General features: G+C 42.7%; 1 protein-coding gene across 3 annotated transcripts in view; it reads right to left on the bottom strand.

Annotated features, from left to right (window-relative positions):
- The window catches only part of USP13 (ubiquitin specific peptidase 13 (isopeptidase T-3)), a 40,526-nt gene extending 22,067 nt beyond the window's left edge, over nt 1-18,459 (bottom strand). For 2 of the 3 annotated variants that reach the window (XM_017726923.1, XM_017726924.1), the window contains exons 1-5: nt 18,304-18,458; nt 14,229-14,289; nt 5,140-5,261; nt 4,583-4,725; nt 4,217-4,401 (exon numbers count right to left, since the gene is read on the bottom strand). In XM_017726923.1, the coding sequence (XP_017582412.1) occupies nt 4,217-4,401; nt 4,583-4,725; nt 5,140-5,261; nt 14,229-14,289; nt 18,304-18,402 (610 nt within the window). In that variant the 5' untranslated portion in view covers nt 18,403-18,458. Of the gene's footprint in view, nt 1-4,216; nt 4,402-4,582; nt 4,726-5,139; nt 5,262-14,228; nt 14,290-18,303 lie in introns of all 3 variants that reach the window. The other variant, XM_017726925.1, reaches the window with a different exon arrangement.
- Between the last annotated feature and the right edge of the window lie 3,740 nt (nt 18,460-22,199).

Here is a 22,199-nt window from a genome sequence, read left to right as displayed (position 1 = left end):
GGGAAAGCAAGGAACAGGGTATGCAAAGTTCTCAGATATGTGGCCACTCCACATTTTGAACATGATAAAAAGAGATTATGAATTTTTGTAGAGCTACTAGATACAGACAGACACATTAAAGCTGTGAGTATATCAGCCCAACTCACTATTGCCAACAGTATTTTAATTTTTAGTACAGTTTAAGAAATCCACTTATGCCCTTTTCACACAGAGATACAGGGAGAACAGAGGAATTCTTTATTAGAATAAAGAGAGGTTTTTTGGATTACACACCACTGGATTGGACTTCTAAGATTAATCTAACCTTGTGGTTAGGGAGAAAGGCTGATTTTCTGAGTGAGATGTCTTGCTTTATTGTTTGGAAGATCTACATTTCAGTTCTCTATGATAGGCCCTTAATGGCCTTAAGTAAAAGCCCATAAACATTCTGGGAGGGCAAAGTTCAGACTGTGAAGGGAAGAAGTATGTCTAATGATGATATTTTCAATATGAAACCAAGTTTAATAAATCCAAAAGAAGGACAAAAAAATTGAGAGTAAAAATGTTCTTTTCTAGAGTTTACCTAGCGAGTCCTATAATGACACTGAGTTCAGAGCAGGTTTCACCTACTTGAACAAAAAACAATAAAGCTGCAAGCATCATAAAGGGATAGAAGTGATAAGACATGCCCTTGTAAGACTTGAACAGGCCTTCCATCTTTTCTCTGCTCAGGTCTCTACCTCTGTAGTAAATGACTGCTTTGGTGTCTCCTCATACCAAAATCCAGAACCCCTGTGCCAGTCTCCCTGCATTTCTCTCAGGCAAGTTTCCCTCGTGCCCAGCAGTTTCTCACAGTGACCTTGCTCCATAAGACCAGATCTAGGCTGACAGAGAAAGCTTAGCCAGGAGAAAGGAACAGAAACAAACTCAGGAGGAGATAGCAGGAACACTGATAAAGGCTGTTCACAGCACAAATATCACTTCTGAGAGGTCCTTACCCTGGCCTCTCCTGGCAGCTGCAGACCCTGGCTCTAACTCAGCCCATTCCCTTTAACAAAAGGCATTCTCCTTGAAGTCTGCTAGTACCAAACCCACACTGAAACAACACACTGAAGGTTAGCCAAGAACTCAAAGACTAACTTTTAACATTGACCAGCCCTATGGAAAACCTCTCAGAGCAGGGAGCTGTGCTTTGAGCTGTGCTGCCAGCTGCTGATCAGCCATCAGATGCCCCATTAACATTGGTGCCCATGACCTTTCTGGCATGTGCGTGGCTGTAGCTGCCCATCTGCTGGAATTCCTCTGTGTGGTAGCAAATGCACCCAGAAGACATGACTGTTCATCCACACACATGGCATCACAACATTCCCATAGTATTCTGCTGAGGTCACAGCACAGCCAGAAGATCCCAAGAAGTTCAAACACCTGATGGAGTGAGATTACACAGCAACTGAGCTTGAGTGACTGCTTTCAGGGGGGAAGCTTTGATACTGTTTTCCCTCTGCTCTGACAACTGCAGAGAGCAAATCACCTGGGACTACTGACCCAGAGCAGCAGAAATGGACCACAAGACTAATGCTCTGCTCAAGAGCCCAGCTCGTGCCAGACTTCAGTACTTTCTGCTGTGTAGCTTGAGTTCATGGGAGAAAGAACTCACTTGTTTCAAAAAATCGAAGATGGAAGATAAGAGCTGCCAAACACAGGTCTGCAGTGCTGCCATACAGACTCTGGCAGATGAGGAATGTAGACAAGTCAGCAAATGTGACACACAACGACCTGGTGTCATTAGAGTGAGAAAGGGGGAAGTGGAAGGGGAGGGGGGCAACCCACCAAGATAAATATGAGAGAACAAAGAATATTATTAAACAGAGAACAAAATCATAGAATATGCTGAGGTGGAAGGGACCCATCAGTACCATCTAGTCCGACTCCTGGCCCTGTGCAGGACACACAAAGAATCCCACCATGGGCCTGAGAGCGTTGTCCAAACACATTTTGAACTCAGGCTTGGTGCTGTGACCACTTTCCTGGGGAGATTTTTCCAGTGCCCAACCATCCTCTGGGTGAAAAACTATTTTCCTGATAACAATCATTATGATTAATATTATTTTAAGAAAAGAAACATCTCAATGCTACTTGACTTCATTTTCTTCCGCAGCTCAAGATTTACACCTGTTCTGGCTGTGTAAACATCTCTCCTTCCTACTTAGTGGAAATCAGGCAATGGTAACACTGTCCCTAACGAAACAAGTGGCTCAGGATCCCCCCAAAAGGATCTGACAATTGCTAAGATTAGCATCCACAAAGCAACTCCTTCAAGTATCGGTCACATGGGGTTTCCCCCGGCCAATGCCCCATTCCATGCCTCAATCTATTCCCAAAGAAGCAACCTCATAGTGACTTGAAATAAATGTCAAGAGAGGCAGCAGGTAGCACAGTCTGCCCAGTGCTCAGCCCACTGAGGCAAACAACGTTTCTGACTCTCTGGTGCATCCTGTCCAAGGTAGAAGAGTGGAAGAGAAGTTTGGTTCAGTTTCTGCCCTGATCCCAGATGTATCTGCTGGAGCTAATGCCTCAGAAACCTTTCATAATGTACACAGCACAGACATCTCAGGGCAAGACAAAGAGCTCTCCTCTGTGTACATGGAGGGTGAGTGTCAGTGGAATACTGGCACCACCTCCTTCTCCTTCCTCCTGGTGTGAAAAAGGAATAAATTATGTCAGGACAGGGACTAGCGCTTATTACTCCTCTACTGTCACCTCTTCACCTCTAACCAGGGAAGCAGAAAACAGAAAGATTTTGTGTCACCATCAGCCACAGAGCCTCTCTCCTGAAGCCCATCTATAACCCAGAGGGGTTATGAGTACCACAGCAATATAGATCAGAGACAGAATAATTGCTGCAAAGGAACAAGGAAGGTTGGGGGAGGGAAGATTTTTCTACAGGGAAACCAAGTAAACATCATCCAGAAGAACAAAGGTCTGTGGAGAACAGCTGGTGCCTCTCATTCAGAGGAAAGGATGACAGCCTGTCCTTTGTTATCCCAAAGGCCACATAAGAGAGGAAGCAGCTGATCAGTGGGAGGCACAACAACAGAAGCCATAAGGAAACAAGTATTGCTGCTAAAGATGGGAAAGAAAAGAAAAATTTCTGAAACAAAAACCTACAGAATATCCTGTTTGTTTTGTACATGCAGTTGAAACCTACAGCTGGGCAAATCCTAAATACCTTCAATAACTGAGAGATTTGGATAGAAATCACCCAAGACCAGGCTCATGCAAGGAAAAAACATTCCATCTGGGAGAGAAAAAAATGGTTTTTACTAAGTGTTTCTGTGGCACAGCTGGTTGAATCTGACTACAGTTGCCTTTCCTCAACACCGAACAGGACTTAGAAAAGCTCTCAACTGATGGTTATTAAAAAAAGGGGCTGCTCTAAACAGCAATTTTTTGTCTCTGTAGTCATAAGCACTAAAGCCAAAATATAATCATGCTATGTGTTCTTCCATTTTTACTTCTCCAGGCAGCTGCAACAAAAGATCTCTTTGCTTATGACTTTTTCAGCTCCTCATGTTTTTATTCCATTTAATCCTCACACGCCATAATCCCCTCTGCAGCAACGCTGCAGAACATCACACTTGGAGAATATGCAAACAAGGACACAGCTACAGCTTTTTCCCCCTCTCAAGATCATCACACATTTTACAAATGAGCATCACAGCAGCCCCACAAAGATGAGTGGTCATGACTGTTTCAGCAACATTTTGTTCAATAAGGAAAAAGAGCACTTTCCACTGTGATTAAAAAACCCATACATGCTGTTACAAACAGACTTCTAAATTTAAAAAGCTCATTACCCTGTTGTTGTTTCTTTGTTACAGAAAGTTGAACCATTTGCCCTAGGAAATGCAGCAGAACTAAAAAATATTGTTTCTCCAGATTCTGTTGTTTCAAACTAATACCATTCTTCTGTTATAAGCCTAGTATTCTATGAAACCCCCAAAAATATTTATACAAAATATAAAATGAGCAGATAAAACAGGCATGGGCTTTCTCAGAATGGAGTGTGTGTCATCCCCCCCAACCCTGATCAACACTTGCAGGCTCCCAGGGTTTCCTTTCCATATCACACTCTCAAACGCTTGCACTAGAAGCACGAACACAGTTGGGAATAGATGCACACTGTCAGTCTCATGCACAGAAGGTACCTCATCTCAGAACATGCCCCGTGGCTGACCTGCTCCATCAGGAGTGATGGTTCCCAGCTTCACTGCCAGGGGATAACCTGTCTCCTTGTAGTGCTCCATGGCGTGCCCGTTGCCCCCGCTGCCGTCGAAGAACCACTTCCCGCACAGCACAGAACCATCCGTCAGGTTCAGCCACAGGTTCTCCCGCAGGTCACACTTGGAGCACTTCCAACCACTGCGAGACAAAACAGAGAGAAACAGCAGGCATACAGGAGCCAGTGGATTTCCCATTACAGCAGGCCAAACCAACCCTCACAGCCAGCCACGCAAGGGAATCGTGGCTGAGTTTCTGCCTTTAGTTCAGTTACCCTGACTGAATTAGAGAGCATACAAGGAACAAACCTTACTGTCCTCACCTGGGGGGAATTCTAACACCATTGTCTAACTGTACAAGTGTTTTGGCATGTTTAGATGCCTGCAGCTCTTCTTCCCAGGAGTCAGGTTCCTGCTTCCTGTAGGGTGATTTTGCACTGAGGAGTGCATCACAAGCTATCGTCACCTGGAAGACAAGTGGATGTCAGTCAAAGCCTTACACGACTCAGTGACAGGACAGAACTTGGCACTCAGCCTATTGCTAACCACATACAGAACTGCTTATCAGTAGACTATTTATATACTCAAATATGCATCTAATCTTTTAGACTGTCATCATTATTTTAGCAGGAGAGTAAGCACATGTACTATGTGAGCTTTCCTAGGACAAGCTGGCACCATAATAAGGGAATGAATACAGGAGATAGAAGGAAATACAAGAAACAAAGATGACTTTTAAAATTACTGACACTCTTATTATAGCTAGTTAAGAAAGATCTTTATGTCCAAACAAGCACTGCACATAAGACAACAAGACATCATCTTAATAAAAACAGAAACAGGAGACAATTCCTATGACCACTTCCACACACTCACTGACCAGTGCTGGTAGCTCTTCTATGTTGGGTAATGAGATTTCATAGTGATCAGGAAATATAATAAGTTTTGCTTCATCCTCATATTCAAAGTCATCACTGTTGAGATCACTGCTTGTCTCTAGATCTGGAAAACAAGATGGGGAATGTTAGGAGATTGCCCCACCATCCAAGGTTCCAAAACTGTGACACTATAAACAGTGCTTGCCTGGCATCAGCCAGTGGTTTTTCCTGGCTAGAAATATTTGTGAAATCCTGATCTAAACTGAAATCTCACCATCCTGCAAGAGAATGTTCTCAGGACTAAGATTTCCACTTGATGTCATCCCCGATCACAGATACAGTTGGTTTGGCCTCTCTCTAAGCAGCGACATTGCATTCTACAGCTAACAAAATTCTGCTCCTTTTGGACAAAATCAGGATGCAATACTGCTGTGCCTTTTACCCAGTATTTTGAAATGCTATAATGCACAGAGACCAAGTCGCACTGCACATCCCCAAACTGCAGAGCACAAATAAAAAGAGCACCCCATGTTTTCCAGATCACAGACCTGGCTGAAACGTGCTGTGGCTGCCATCTGTCTTGAACCTGTGGTCTTTCCTTCCGTAAAGATGTCCATGGCTGGAACTATTCCTGTGTCTCATCCATAGTCTCAAATAGCTGCAGCAAGTACAGTAACACCACCAATGTCCCTCTGTTGCTAACTCTACTCCTTAACCAGTGTAACTATGTTTAAAAAGCACTCATTAACTACTAAAGCTTTCCTTTGAAGATCAAGCCTTCCACAGTGTTTGTGTACATTCTTCTTCCAGTGTTGGAATGACTTCTTTTCTTAAATATGAGCCTTGACCAAGCAACATCAGCTAAAATGCTTGCCCAGAAATATGTGGACCCTGAGAGAAGCAGGAGGGTATATTGGGAACTAAATGGCTAGTGTTTGTATCTCTAGCTCCGTGAAAAAATATAATTATTAATATAATTATCACACAGTGACAAGACTCAGTTAAAATCTTGTTCTGTTCTTCCTAGGACAAATGAAAAAATTAAGACCAAACATGCACATTTCAGAAATTTCACAAGATTCAATTGCAAGAACTTCCAAGTCAATGATGGGATTTTGTGGATCCTTCTCCCATTTGTAGATGTGGAATCCCCTGTATTCTGATGTACCAGTCACTGACAGAATAAGGTTCAACCAGAAAAAGAGATATGTTAGCAGTGGCCAAAGCTGGCTCTTAATTTCCCCCCTAGAACATGCAGATGCTTAATGAGTCACTTGACCCTAAACGAGCACTGGCAGCAACCACTACACCCTGGGAATGCCTGAAATCTCAAATGTATGTTTGGGACAGAGGTGAGGATGACAGAAGCCAGATTCAGAAAACTGAGCTCTCTATTTACCCAGAGGGCAGTAACAGACTGAGAAGCCCAAATGATAAAACAAGTACCAAAATATATTTTAACTTGACCTGGAAAGACCACCTCTTGAGAGGAACATCAACTCTTGGCTCACCTGCTGCACCAGCCAGCCCTGAGGTGACAACCCCCACCGTCAGTGACTTCCAGCAGCATGACCCCTCTCTCAGCAGCAACCAACAAAAGCTCCTTCTCACCAGCTCAACACAGACACAAAAGCAAGAACATTTTCATACTGAAAGCATGACATTTTTAGAGAATGTATTAATCCATTACCAACTCCTCAAATCACACCATTTCATAATGATCCCTCACTTTACTCCAGGCTTCTTTCCCAGCTTGTATTACAGTTCTGTGTTTGATAAAGGGGTGAATCTCTACAGATGCAGTCTGTAACAGCTCTTCTGCTCTATGGAACAAGGAAACGGAGCTGATGGTGCATATGGCAACGCATCACAGGGAATTTTCACTTATTTCCCAGAAATTTGATGGCGGCCAGCATAACAAAGCCAAAAGTACTGACCACCTCCTAAATGGGAGAGAGGTTCCTCAGAGAGGATAAAAACTCAGTGTATGTTCAGCCAGATTTAGAGGCAGTGAGCCTCCTGCAGGGCTGTGGTCACGCAGTGCCTCAGCCACCAGAGGGAACCTGGCACCAGCTCACAGCGGCCACCGGCTTCTGGGGACATGTGTGAGACCTGCTGATCTTCACTGCCTTGTGCTGTTGACATTAAGCTCACAGCACTTGCAATCCCCTTATAGAAATAGCAGTGATAGGTTGCCTGTGTTCAAAATTCAGACACACACTGCAGCTCATCTCCCAGGCCAGACAGCAGCCAGAAGTAGTAGAGACTTCACCGCTGCTGGCCTGACCTGCATCTGAACCAGTGATCCAGGGATGAAAGATGGAGTATCCTATTAGCAGTCATCTGCTGTCATCTAAGGATTTCACATGCTTAGGAGCACCAGCCTCCTGTGAGCAATGGGCACAGAAGGGAATTTCCTTTTCACCTCCTCAGGCTTCATGCCATTTGTGCTGGCAGAAAAGCAGACAACAGTGTCCCATCAGCATGGGACTCCTTCTGCCTGACATGCCAATATGGCAGCATCCCACTTGTTACTTTAAAGAAGGATACACAAAGCTTCATAACAGTCCTGGGAAACACCATGAGGATTTAAAATTCCCCTTTTGAAGGTGACGGTGTAAAGCTGGTACACTTCCACCTAACACCTACTCCCTCTGACTAGGTATTACAAAGTACTGCCTTATCACTCTGAAGACAGCTTCTCAGAGTCCAGACCCAGTACATAAGAGTGGAATGGAATTCTAAGGTCACTGACTGAAATCCCTCCATACAGCAGATGACCATATAAACTGATCTCTTTTGGTGACTGTCAGAGAGAGCCCTTAATGATGTCAGTTGAAACATCACTCATATTTTTAAATCTTGGCTTGTGCGTGCTGAGACACAGAGCTGTTAAGTTTAGTAAGAAATTGTACCTGCATTATATTTTCTGTGCCTGTGCATGGCTGAGAAAGTGTGGGGGTAGAAATAATAAAAGTAGATGACTGTGACTTTAGAAGGCAATGGAGCCCACACTAAATGAGGGCAAGTTGACCCTGCAGCCACTATGCATCATGTGCTGTCTGCAGGTAGTTTCAAACAAGTGCAGAATTTTAGAGAGGAATAAGTAACTATAGGAAAGAGGAGTAGGGTGAAATCTACTTGCATGTGGAGCATATTTGATTAAAAATTAACACTAAAGACACTGAAAAACATGAACTTTCAAGCACTATACTTCATCCAAAGCTGTTTCTTGATCAAGGATGTTCTTCCAAGATGCTCTGTGAGGAGAAGGCAGAAAAAGGCTTTACTCAGTTCTGAGACTGAGCCATAAGACAACAAGCCAGTTTACAATCTTTTCAAAGAGTGACAGCTTGATGGTCAACGTCCACACGACACTGTTTTCCCTTCCAGTGGAGTAGCACCTTTCTGGTGCCTCCTGAGAGCCCCAGTTAAACCCTGGGGCCACCAAAACAAAGCATTCATAGGTTGCAAGTGTTGTGTTGGGAGGCCAGGACGACAGGAAAAGCAAAGCAGCAGACACCTTAGAGCAGAGGCTCAACTGACGCTGTTATTTTGGGCGAGTGGTCAGTAGAGTAAATTTACTGCACTCACAAGGCATCACTGAGTGATGGTGAGAAATGCACTGCTGCTGAACTGACTGAAAACAGCAGCTGGGAGAGACAGTACTGTAATGTAAACCAACCCAGCAGAGGGGAAGAGAAGGAGTGGATGTGTCCAGATCAGATTTAGACAAGTTACCAACTGACTGCACTAATAATAGGAGCATAAGGAGACTCCAGACAGGACCCCCAAATGGGATTTCCTGCACATATGGATGTGGCTGTGTGTGTGAAAGGCAATACAAACATGAAAATTGAATGAGGATGTTGACTAGCGAGTCTACAACTAATTTTGAAACCCTAGAAAGACATCTTAGGAATCTGGGCTTGATCCTGCTCTCGCTGAAAGCAATGGACAAATTTGTATTGACTTGGAAGTGGAGGCCTGAGTCCTTAAATCAAATTATTTCTTCCTGAAGCCTTTAAATAATAGCGAATTGCAGCAGCAGCACTCATCAGATGAGTTATAAAAAAGAAACTTTTTTTTTTACAAAATTACTTTCCAGTCAACATTTTCCTTTGCAGAAAAATGAAAAGTGAAACTTCCCACAAGGATCATTCGGATGATTCACTACTTGTAAAATAACATTCAAACTGCTTGCTACATCCCCAAAGCATTTTTATGTTGTTCCTATTGCTAGGTAAGATCTCACCCCTTGCATTTCTGGCACATTCCTGTGTTAAACAAGCAAAACTAAACGACTAAAATTCAAATTCATAACTGCTTTGACAGCAGCATGTGTTAATCTAGTCTGATTTTCACAGTTCTACCTAAACTAGTAAACTATTAAGACTCCATTAGTGTAAGGTATCTGCTCACCATCATATACTCAATTCAAGCATAAATGGCAGAACTAAAAAGCAACAGCTAATCAGTTCCACTGCTGCTGCTGGGGAATATGCACAGTTTTACTGGGCTAAATTGTAAAAATATTGCTGGGAAATGCTTAAATTCTCCTACATCACAACTTTTCATTCACAGATACAGATACTCTGTATGTGCTTACTCACATAAATATAGACTTTAACCACTCAAGGCAAATGTCCCCTTCAGAAGCTCTCCAAACAAAAACATCCTTACTGCAAACAGGGTTCTGCTCCTGCCTATCAGACCTGGGAGAACAAAGTGAAGCTGTGGTCAAATCCAGTACAGCCACTCTTAGGAACGGCCTTTACACTTGGTAAAGGAGCCATGAGTGCATCCACTGGCATCAGCAGGGAAATGCCATTGAGGAAAAGCTCAGCAAGTTTACAAGTTGTCCCAGACTGTCCAAGTGAAAGTTTTCCTTTCCAAGGTCTCCTGAGACCAACTGTGTGTCACAGATTCTGCTCCTTGCTGACACTCTCCTCACCAGCAAACACAGATCTGCTGACAGAGCTGTTCATTTGAGGACTTCAAAACACTTTTAATTGATGGTCTGAGTTAGCCCTGACTTTGCTCAAAACAGAGCTCCCACAGCTTGCTGCACTGGCAGATGATGTTCTGGTAACCACTCTGGGACAGGACATCTGTCTAGGGGCAAGTTTTACGATAGCTCTGTATAGCCAGGAGTCCAGGCTCTGGCACGGATCAACAGATGCTCAGGAAGAGGGCATGAGGACCAGGCAAAAATGTGGTGATTCCTCCCTCAATGCAGAGCTCAAGTATCTACCTGAGGTGTTTTGTTTGCTGGGGATGAGGGGGGATGGTGTTTTCTAGTTGGTTTTGGAGAGAGAAACGGGGACATACTGTGTGCAGATAGATTTTTCCTATTCAAAAGAGAGGTTCACTTCCTATTTATAAAGCAGAATGATAGAGAACAAAATATAAAGTGTTGCTTTACTGGTGTTCCACTTAAATCTCCCACTGCTGCTGACAGCTGACATTTCAGAGAACCATTCAGCCCATCTCGCTCTCAAAACCACCTCTCTGAGCAGCAACAAGTAACGTGGACCACATCCCTGTGCACACACAGTCAAAGCACCTCTCTTGTCTTCTTTGCATCTTTCTACTACTTCACCTATTGTTCAGTTACTCAGTAACACCTTAAAAATCACTTTTAGATTTAATCTCTTAGATAATTTTAAATCAACCAGCAAATTCCATTTCTTCAGTTTGTAATTCCTTTCCAGACCACTTACATTGCATTAATTCTTCATAATTAGAACATTATGAAGGACTCTGCTGATAACTCCTGGGATAACAAGTTCAGGAGACTCTGCTGGTAACTCTGTGGTAAAAACTGGACCTCCAGTGCCTTCAGCACAAGCATCTTCCCCCTAATTCTGCTACCCCTTTTGACCAGGAGCTCACGAGGAAGATCACAGGACATCCCATTAACTGAGTTTTTCCTATTCACACATAAGGCACTGAATAAGACAGACAAGTCTGCTTTAGACATCACCCCAAACCCCCTGAAACATTGCACAGCCTGAGCTGAAGTTCTCATGCCCACACTGCCCAGCAACACCTAAACCAGCCAGATTAAAGGCAGTTCATACATTTCAAGAAACAATGCTGTTATGCTTCCTGATTACACAGAACACTCACAGCCAACACCCTCCAGCCTTCTCCAAAGAAAACTAAACCAAAACATGCCCACAACCTAATGCACATGTGCACATGCACACACACTTTGCTGTGAATCTTTCCATGTTTAGGGAAGGATCAGTATTGCAGTTGACTGGCCAAGCAGCCTGTGTTTTAGTGCATTTACTAGAGAGCAGCAGTGCTAGAAAGTAATCAGTGAGCATCTAAAAGATGTTTTCCTAATACTAAAGAGATTGAAAGGGGTTTAGTATCTTTAATAGTTTTACATCAAAGAGGATTATAACAAGCAATGTAACAAATGCCCAAACTGGATTGACTTTGTACACAAAGCTTAAATCTCCAGGCCTTCAGGGAGTTATTGATAGACACCTAGAAACACAGGGATTCTGGAGTTTCCCACTGATCCTTGTCTGGTTTTGTCTGCCAGGGCAAGCCCTACCTGGCATGTCACATACCAGGGCTGCACCAGCCAGGATAAATTAACCATGAGCCAGCAAAGTGTTCTTGTGTCCTCTGAGAAGGCCAGTGGTATCCCGGGGGCATTAAGAACAGTGTGGCCAGCAGATCAAGGGAGATCATCCTCCTCCTCTACTCTGCCCTGGTGGGGCTGCACCTGGAGTATTGCATCCAGTTCTGGGCTCCCCAGTCCAAGAAAGACAAGGAACTACTGGAGAGGGTCCACTGGAGGGCTACAAAGATAATTAGGGGACTGAAGCATCTCTCTTAGGGGGACAAGCTGGGCCTGTTCAGCCTGGAAAAGAGACTGAGAGGAGACCTTATCAAATATCTTAAGGGCAAGTGTCAAGAGGGTGGGGCCAGATTGTCTCCAGCAGTGCCCAGTAACTGGACAAGGCACAACAGACACAAACTGAAACACAGGAAGCTACATCTGAATATGAGGAAAAGCTTCCTTACTTTGAGGGTGACAAAGCACTGGACCAGGCTGCCAGCAGAGCTCGTGGAGTGTCCTTCTCTGGAGATATTAAAAATATGCCTGGATAGGATTGTGTGCAGCCTGCTCTACATGAACCTGCTCCAGCAGGGGATTGGACTTGATGATCTCCAGATGTCCCTTCCAACCCCAACCATTCTATGATAGGTACCCAAGGTCACAACGAGGAAGACAGAATTACAACAACCTGTTTAGATGAGAAGATCAGCAGCTCTGAACCAGTGAAAAAGACGTTGGAGTAAGAGATAAGATGCCAAATTTTGCTCACCACCTCTGCTGCTGTCACATGCAAAATTATCAAATCAGATGACCTCTCTGTGCTTTCGTTTCCTCAGCTATGAACTAGGACAGGAATAATTCTTTGTTCTTTGCTTTAAGCATGGCCAAAACCAGTAACACCTGCTGATCCAAAGAAATGGACACGAAACACTTGGATGCATGGAAGTACCATCTCCAGGATCAGAGCAGATTTGATACCAGTCTACTCCCAGCCAGCAGGGGCTGCAATGAAGACTAGAATAGACCAGATGAGGTACATTTTCAAAGGTGCATTAGATTCCAGCAGTGCTGGATTAAATGGTGATAGATCCAATTCCTAAAGTCAGCCCAGTGAAACTGCACTGCCCTCAGGAGTTCCCTTGGAGCTGCTGCTCAAGACCTACTCAGGGGGAACAAAATGCTCATGCACAAGGGTGGAATTTGAGCATTTCAACGTGGCACATCAGAGACACTCTGCCAGTACCCTGTGTGCCAGCACACCTCAGTGACAGGAGCCTTCAGGTGTATGCAGAAGACCAGCAAGAGTAGAATTTGAATGTGCTTTTGTACTTTGTATTTACACTCACACTGCTAACACTGTACAACAACTGCTGCACTGCAGCCAGCTTTGTTTCTAAACCCATTCTTTTATAAGCATCCAGTGACAATCATGATTTTCAATGTAAACTGGCAGGAAATAGCATTTAGACCAGCACCTGCAATGTAACAGCCTCTTCCTACAAAAGAAGTCTAATTTTTTTATGACGTATTTTCAGAGTTTTTTCTTTCTTAGTCCTCCTTGCAAGATTTACTTACATTAACAACAACAATTTAATCAATCACAATCTGCAAAGACCTCTTAGGGACACATTCCACAGATCAAAGCAATTCCAACAGAAGGTCATTCTATTGTTTCCCTTTAGCCCTAAGAGCTGGCAATTGTAAAGAAAACATTTCACCTCTTCGTTACCTGAAGAAAAATTCACTATTTACTATTAATACAGAGACAATAAATAATAGATGAATTGAAGAAATACCACAGGCTGTGGGAGAAAAGAGAATACAGGCTTTTCATCACATTCTCCTCATCCATATTTATGACTCCCTCAGGTTTTCTGGGTAATCTGAATAAATGGATTTTGGATGATATGGGCATGGTAAGAAAACTGCTTTCCATGAAGCAAGGGAATATAACAGTGGACATAACAGAATTAGAGATGCTCATGATATATGTGCAGTTGCATTCATTACAGGAGAGACCACAACATCACTGAGGAGCATTTACCTGTGTAACAACTTTAAAATGGTAACAACCCTTCCTATGGCCAGCTGCCAAGCAGAATAGAGCCACAGTGAGGCCCTGATATACATAAACACTAAGTATGGGTAAACATTTTAATTAAAGGGTGCTTTGTGGAAATCACAAAGAGAGAGAATGGAGAGAATTAGTAAAAAATGCCTATCAAAGCCTAGGCTGTTTGAGAATAGTTGAGGATCTATTTTACATTTAAAATGTTTCATGTATATATACACACATCTCTCAATATACACCAAAATGGTTAAGAATTATGTATTTGCCAGGACAAACTTTAAAATCTAGAACCAAAAGTTAAAAAGAAAGCCAAAACAAACAGCAGGAAAAGAAAACCCAAAAGAAGCCCCAAAGCTAGACACAATGGTGGGCAGAACCCAAGTTCACTTGCAGACAGGGTCAGAAAAGGACTGCATGAAAGCAGCTGCTCACAATACCTAAAAATAGCTTAGCATTCCTCCTTTTGGGTAAAGCTCCACCAGATGCTCCTGGTACCTTCTGGAAAGAGAGAAAGAAACAATTAAAAATCCATCAAGCGAGACAACAGTAAATCAGCATTAACCCCTTCTATTAAATCATAGCCCTTGATGAGCAAGAATGTAAATGCTCTTTGCTCACCCCTGACACTGGGACCCATCACTGCCCACCACCCCCACGGAGTGAGGAAGCCTCCACCTGAGTCCTTCACTCTTGTGTTAGCAATTAATCAGAGTGGGTCTCACAGCCACCATGGGTGACAGCTGTCACCAAGACAGGGACACCCAGCACCTCTCAAACCTCTCTCCACTAGATCCCCAACAGTATTTCTTAATGACTAAAGCTGAATTAGAGAGCAGAAGAAAAGGCTATTATCTGCATAAAGGATTCAACCCTTCATAACTAATTTCAGTAGGACCACTTCACTTTTATCTGTTAGTTCAGTTCATTTTCTTCTATCCAGAAAAAAATGCCCTTTCCATCAGGATCTACACCTGCCTCCACTAAGACGAAGCCAAACTACCACGTTTTCTAAATATTAGGAAGTATGGAGGAAACTCAACAACACCCAAGCAACTGTTTAGTGGGGGATTTTATTGTAATTTTTAATTTAAGCTCCATAGCAGAAAACAGTAACTTCCAAGAGAGACTAAGTTTTGCTACTTTTCCAGTTCAGAATACCTCAGACTACAAGGGAAAACACAACTGGCTGAGGAAATGTCAAAGTCAATGCACTTGCTCCTTAAGCTGTTTATTAAATGGCACCATTAAATCAAATTAAATCAAAAAAGCCTCAGTGGCTATTTGATGCCAACATGATGCATGATGTAGTGTGTAATGTTAGTGTAACTGGCCAGGTTGTTAGGCAACTTTTTTTTTTTTTTTAATAATAATATTGGGATACAACAGGTGGAGAGAAACCAGCCAAGAACCTGTCAGCCTACAGGGAAAGTTCATGTTCGCCCCTGCCCCTTCACAGGCAAAAGGGTCACATATTTTGGGTGGTTCCCTTCACCATGTAAATAAAGCTTTGGCCTAAGCAAACTGGTTTAATCATCAGTGAGGTCTTAAACATCATAGGAAAATTTTCCATTCTTAGAAAGAGCAGATGCCAACACCCCTTGGCTGCATTTAAGAACAGAATCCATTATTCACATATAAAAGCCCTAGGGAAAAGAGTCAGGATTGCAACTCCAGCAGTTAAAATAAAAATTCCTCAATGAAATGAAAATAACATTCATTCATGAAGTGAAAATAACATTTCTTTCTTTAATGCTACTGGAATTTAACAAGCTGGAAGGAAGTAGCCAGGAATCTATTTTAAATGTATTTTAAATCTCTTTTTTAAAAGCAGCAGCAAGAAACAACATAACCCAATTGAAAATACATTATGAATAAATTACACATACTCCAAGGACTGTATTTCCAGAATGAAAAAAATTGTTTTTTCCAGTGCTAGGAAGCTCCCATTGAACTCTGATGTCACCAAGTGTGATATTGTGAAAGTCATTTAGACTAGTGATTTCAAAGAGAAAGAATTCACATGGAGTGTTTGTATTTAACTCAGGCTGGAAATTATTTCAGTTTGTTTTTCCAAATACAAATACATCGGAATTGAAGATGCTCAATACTCCTGAAAAATCCACAACATGAAAGTCTTTTGACCTTGTCAGAAATCACTGAAAACATTCCCCATTCACAAACCCATTTTTCTTTCTAACAGATCTGACATGCCCAACAAATGAGAGTGACACAAGGCATCAGCAGTGGCATTAAATTCCATTTGTGATGCTCCTTGGACAAGGTGACAGAGCAGCCTGTTCTGCTTTCTCCCACTTTTTGTAACACCACCAGCCCTGGATAATATCCAGGAAGTCACCACTGAAGGAACCTTTGTGCTTCTCTGCCCAGTGTTTTCAAGAGGGCTGAGGTATCACTCCAGCACCAAGCTAAAGCTCTGCCTGGAAATGAATAGCACCGAGGCAGCCGTACACAGGTCATACGCTACATGAAAGTGGCTGATTTAAAAATTCTGAAGAGTGTAACTCTGTGGAAAAGTAAAAATAAAAACCAGTTTCCTTTATTTAGCTAAGAATCTTACCAGAGGGTGCTCCATAACTTGCACTTGTGCCCTTTTCTGATGATTCAGCAGGTGCCTCTGGTGCTGAGCTGCCACTGGCAGAAGCACCAGCCCTACTCGAGCCAACAGGCTGAAGATGTGACCCTTATTTTCTAATTGAATTGTGACAAGATACACAACTGATATTTATTCCAAACATCTTGGGAAGCAACCCGGGATTTCTGCAGCAATGCAGTGCATTCTGCAAGGATGATGCCAAGGGAACCACAGGCAGGAATAGAAGCCTCACCATAAGAATCTTAAGACAGCATATCCAATGCCTTTGGCTTTACTGTACCATACACCATTAAAATCTTGGCTTCCAAAACCACAATGGAGACACTTCATAAAACACTTGATGTTTCAAATTGCTCAAAGGAAAACATGGATATCACTTAAGAAGTAAATAGCAATGGCCCAAAAAAAAAAAAAAATCCACAGCTAATAAATGAGGAATCCTGGCTAAGAGCCCTATTAGATGATGCAATATTCACCTGCACTGTGTAGTCAAACCCTGTTTCCTGCCACATGACCCAGAGCACCAGTGCATTGCCACCTTGCAGCACAGAGCCAGCCCCTCTGGTGCATCATGATTCACCAGGAGAAAAACAGGAACCACTGAACTTCTTCAATCAAAGGGGTTTGCAACACCAAACAGTTGGGGTATTTGTTACTCCATTTTAGAGTCCTTCAGCCTAATTTTTATGAGGAAAGGAGCTTATGAGGCCTCATTTCAATCCCAGTTTACCTTAACATACCGGAAGAAAGTTATATACAAGGAAAGCTGACAGGATTTCTGCCCACCTGCCTCCAGATAGCATCTTTCAGGAGTGTTAAATTCAGTCAGAAGAACCATTGCTAAAACCAGAGTAGGCTCTCCAAAAACTCGGTTAACAGACAGAAGGAAAATGTTGGTACTGCCCTTAGAAGGAAAGGCAATTCTAAAGTATAACAAATATCTTTAACAATCTCATCCTGGAAGACATGCAATCCATCTCACTGTAATTCTGATAAAATATGAATAGTCCTCTACTGCAAATAAGATAAGTGGTCAGGGCCCTTCACATAACTCAAGGCCTTCATCACCCAGGGGAAGCATTGCTGTAGAATGAGGAACAAGGATTCTAACCCACTCCAAGCAGTTATTTTAAGCCCTCTAAATTGCCAATAGAGACAGAGCTTATGGGAGAGTGAGCTATAAGCAAACCCAGTGCCCACTCAGGTCAGAAGTAATTTACAGTCCTTTAAAGATGCCAGACAAACCACAGACAAACAGAGGTTAGGAAGCACAGGCAGTAAGTGGCCGCTGACACGCAGTGACAGTATGGAAGAACAGTGAATATAAGGTTGTATGTGCACATCAGTGTGTGGGGAAAGGCTAAGTGAGGGGCAGTGTATGTCTCTAGAATCCAGCATTAATTTAAGCCACGCTTAAGATCCCAGACCAAGTCAGGGTTTAACTGTACAGGTATCTTAGGATGGAAAGTAGTCCTGTCACCATGAGTCCTGTCAACTGCATATAAAAAGTAGATCTCAGAAACTCTCAGCCAAATCTGAGTCAAAGCCAGTAATTGTACACTTGAAAGGCAGGTTTCAGAAAGGTATTTGGCTATGTACAGTATGCACATAACATGCAGACAATATGTATGTGATGCACAGAAACGAGACGTGAAAAAGAGCAGCGGAAGTCAGAAAGGAGCTACCTGTAAGACTCTCTAGGGCTTTTGATTCATCTCAGAGCTGAAGCTATAGGATTGGTTGGGATCCAAGCACCTGCATTTGATATCCAGCCCCAAATCTGAATGTGTGAATTTCAGTCACTCAGAACCTGGTTTATGTCTGAAATGCATTACCCAAATGAGCACAAGAGACACAAGAACTGCCAGGGTAGTTCTTTGGGAAGCCACAAGTCTCACCTCTATCAGGTGTCGTTTCAGATGCAGATACACACACTGTCCTGTTTTCCGGTAATGCCTTTCGATGTGTTCCCTTCCAAATCCCAGAAACGTGTTCATGCACACATAGAGACCTCCTTCAGAATCCTACAAGGAATGACACAAACAGTTACAGCAGGGAAGGAACTGGACAGGACAGAAAGGACCCAGCACACAGGAAAAAGCCCCAAGAATTGCAGACCCTTTCTGTTATCAGGCATGCACTTAAAATATGGCTTTCATAGCATATTATGGTGTTTACACTATCAGTCCTCGAAGAAACTTCCACATCATATCACATATCATAACACTCCATTCCACAGCCTACAGAAACTCTCTGAAATGAGTTACTTTGCAACTACACATTAGTGAGCATCCAAGTTGGAGGTCTAGAAGTTAGTCTTGGAAAATTCCACTTGAGTGCCCAATCCACAGAGGTTCGAAGGCACAGAAATTTGTAAAACACAGAAATAAGCACAAGCATTTATTTGAAATAGCAGAATTTCTTGTGGGCATTTGATTGCAAGATCATTGCAAACCAGAAGCACAGCAGAGCTGATGGTCCAGGGACGCTGCCACAACTTCTACAACTGATCACAACCTTGTCAGAAAAAACAAGATCTCAAGTGACCTCATGGCTCTTAAAACTGGCTAACAAAAACTTGGCAAGTGTTTTGTGTACATTCTTCAGTATCTATCAGGGATTCTCTCCATTCGTGCAAGCACAGAGCTTGGAGACAAGGGTGTTACAAAGGAAATATAAAGATACATACTCCTGGTGCTGATCACAAATGCTGACATTTCAGTAACATAACCTGGCATCACTTTTTGCTCACCCTAGAGCTGGGTGTGGATGCTCGCTGTTACCAGGGTCTTGTTCAATTTTAACACCACTCTAAGTTCTCTCCTACATCAAACTGCCAGGAGGACTTTCAGTCATTTGCTCATTGGTGTTGGATCAATTTTTTCAAGCTCTCTAACATGTATTGTTTTGAGTAGGTGGTGCATAACAAAGACTGAGCCTTTCAGAAGCTCTGTGACCTTCCTTCTATTGTGAGCGTGTTTGTGCTGTTGGATAGTACAGAACATCTCGTGTTAAATTCCCCAAAGAACAGCATGAACTACACTCATTTACAGGCTCCTCAGAAGTAAATTATAAATATATATATGAAAGTAAGGATCATTAACTTCAGCAACAAGTCATATTAGACACATACATGCTGTCTGCTCTTCTATCCTGTGCTCCAAATCCTTCTGCATTACCTCTTTCTGTGAGAAAGTCATGGATGTGTCCTCTACAAGAGGATCCTAGAGGTACCCAGTCTAAATAAAAACATACAGTGTTGTCACCCTAGGGTCTCAGGAACTTTGTTTAAAGTTTTGTTTTCTTGGAGATCATTCTCTCTTTCTGGACAGAATCCAAGAGACCACTGAGCCATTTCTGAGGCAGCCTATGACAACAATCTGACACTTTCAGTATAGGAGCTAAATGTAGAGGCTGAGTAAATTAGTTGTGGTTACTGACAAAACAGTTGTTTCTCCAAGAGAACACAGGCAGAGTGTTTTCTCCCACAGCTTGGAAAGAAGTGGACAGACTGTTCAAAAGCCTAAAAGGTCACAGTAAAACAGGGCCCTGTGTGGAAAAGACACCTTTGTAGATGGCTGAATGAAGGATTAGGCCCCAGTTTGGTGCTCAAAAAACACTCAGCTGTGATCTAAGACAAACTTTGTGCTGGTTAATTTAACCCTACTGAGCAGACAAACAGTTCTGGAAGGAATGATATTTTACACAGTCTGTGGTATGTAAATCTTTGTATTTGACATTCATTTTAGATATGTGTGAAAGTTTATGCTGGAGGAAGGCAGCTTATCTAAAGTACTGGAGTCACTATTTTACACCAGAAAAGCATAACTTGTCCTGACAGACAAAACCAGGGGGGGTATTTTTCCCCCCCACTCTTGCTTGAGGATGCAGCAGACACGTAGCGTGAAGTTTAGGATAATGTATAAACATTCCCTTTCCTTATTACTCCAATGTAAAGACATTGTTGGGGCAGAAGCTTGTATTTGCTCAGGCTCCATCACTGCCCAGAAGGCCACTCGAGAGCAGATTAGTCTTCTCACCTTCTAAGCAGAAGGAAAAGGGATTGCTACTCATTTCTTCCTGTTCTTTGCTGCTAAGGTAGTCATGGTATGCCAGGTGCTTTATTCACAGAGGGAAACACACAGTCCACACCAGGGAGAAAAGTATTAAAAAAAAAAAAAAAGCTGCTCTTATTTATTTAGACAACAATTCATGTTTTGAGGAAGGAAAGAGGCAGAGAATGCACAGTGAAAGAGAGGTAAAATGCACCAGTTGCTCCCTCTCAGAACTCAAAAGCAGAGCAAGGAAGCTGGTGGGTGAGAGGTCTGGCAAACACAAGTGCCAGTCCATGAGGACACAGAGAGAGAGATCACCCCCTCATTTCACACTGCTTGTGGCACCAGACACCAGCAGCTTTAAAACACCACTAACCTGATCAGGATTTGACCTAATGACCTGCATGCCATTACCAACCCTCATGAACCATTTAGATCCCTCAGGGAAATTCAGGGTTTAGCAATTCCAGCTCCTGAGGTGGCTCAGACAACAATTACTTTACACAAACACGAGGGCTATGGTGATCTCCTAACATGGCAAACAGTTCCAGACTCAGGGACAGTGCCTCATGCACAGGTGTTTGCTTTACATCCTCTGGAACAATGGCAAAATTTGCTAATACAGTATCACAGAAGAGAGTAAAATGGCACCTTGAGTCTCCACAAGTCTCCATACCCAAATATGAAGAATTAAAAGCTCGTCCATCCTGTCATATATAAAGTAAAATGTGCCAGTTATGACACAGGGTCACTGGCTCCTCTGTGCCTTCTGTCCTGGTTTCCATGAGAGTGTTTCCCTGCAAAATTCATGCATACAGGACTGCTACAGGCTCTGCTCAAGGTGTCTGCTCATCAGCAGTCACCATTAATTACACTGGCTGTGGTCACAAGAGTCTTGCTGTGTAACTACAATCCACTCTTTAATATATTTGGAAAAGTTACAGGACCACCCCTAACCTACACACTTTGCACTGGATCCCACAGAGTCTAACTAAATGACACATATTTTATTTCAGGACAAGCTTAAAAAGAACAACAGATGTTTTGGCACTTAATATTCATCTCAACAACACATAATAATTTACAATGAGGAATAAAAAGACAGCCTGTCTCTCTGTCATGTACAGTGAAACAAGGAGGAAAAATAAAAACACAGCAAACCACAGACAACCAACTGAACACTAAAGGACACAGAGATGGCTCCAGCAAACAAAAAGTTCATTTTCAAGTTTCCACTGCAGTAAATGCAGTTACTTCTGGGGAGAGGAGGGGGAACCAACACAAAAAATGTGTGCTAAGGCCAAGAATATATCTAGTCACATTCAAAAGAAACATGGGGTATGAACAGTGGCATAAGTCTGCCTTTTAGACAACTGTCCTCTGTCACCCAAAGGTGGCAAGAAAATAATGGTGACTAAAGAAAAGTAGAAAATGAATAATAAGAGAGTAAAATTGGGCATCAGGTAAAAAAACGATCAGAGGGAGAAGCAACGGAATCAGAATAAGGAATGGGAGGACACTGACATACACAAACATTGATGTCAAAATATGTACAAGCAGTGAAGAGGAGCCATGTACTACTGGAACTGCTGAAAGACAAGAAACATGGGAAAAGAAGACCTGGGTTGGGCAGAGAAAGAAAGGACAAAGGACCTGGAAGTAGGAGATAAATTACAGGGCTTCCTGTAACTGGACTGGGCTGGACTGGACTTGAAATACAAAAGAAATCCTTCTGCTGC

This window comes from Corvus brachyrhynchos, unplaced genomic scaffold (assembly GCF_000691975.1).
Source record: "Corvus brachyrhynchos isolate BGI_N302 unplaced genomic scaffold, ASM69197v1 scaffold162, whole genome shotgun sequence".
Lineage (NCBI taxonomy): Eukaryota > Metazoa > Chordata > Aves > Passeriformes > Corvidae > Corvus > Corvus brachyrhynchos.
This window is presented reverse-complemented; position numbering and strand designations above follow the sequence as displayed.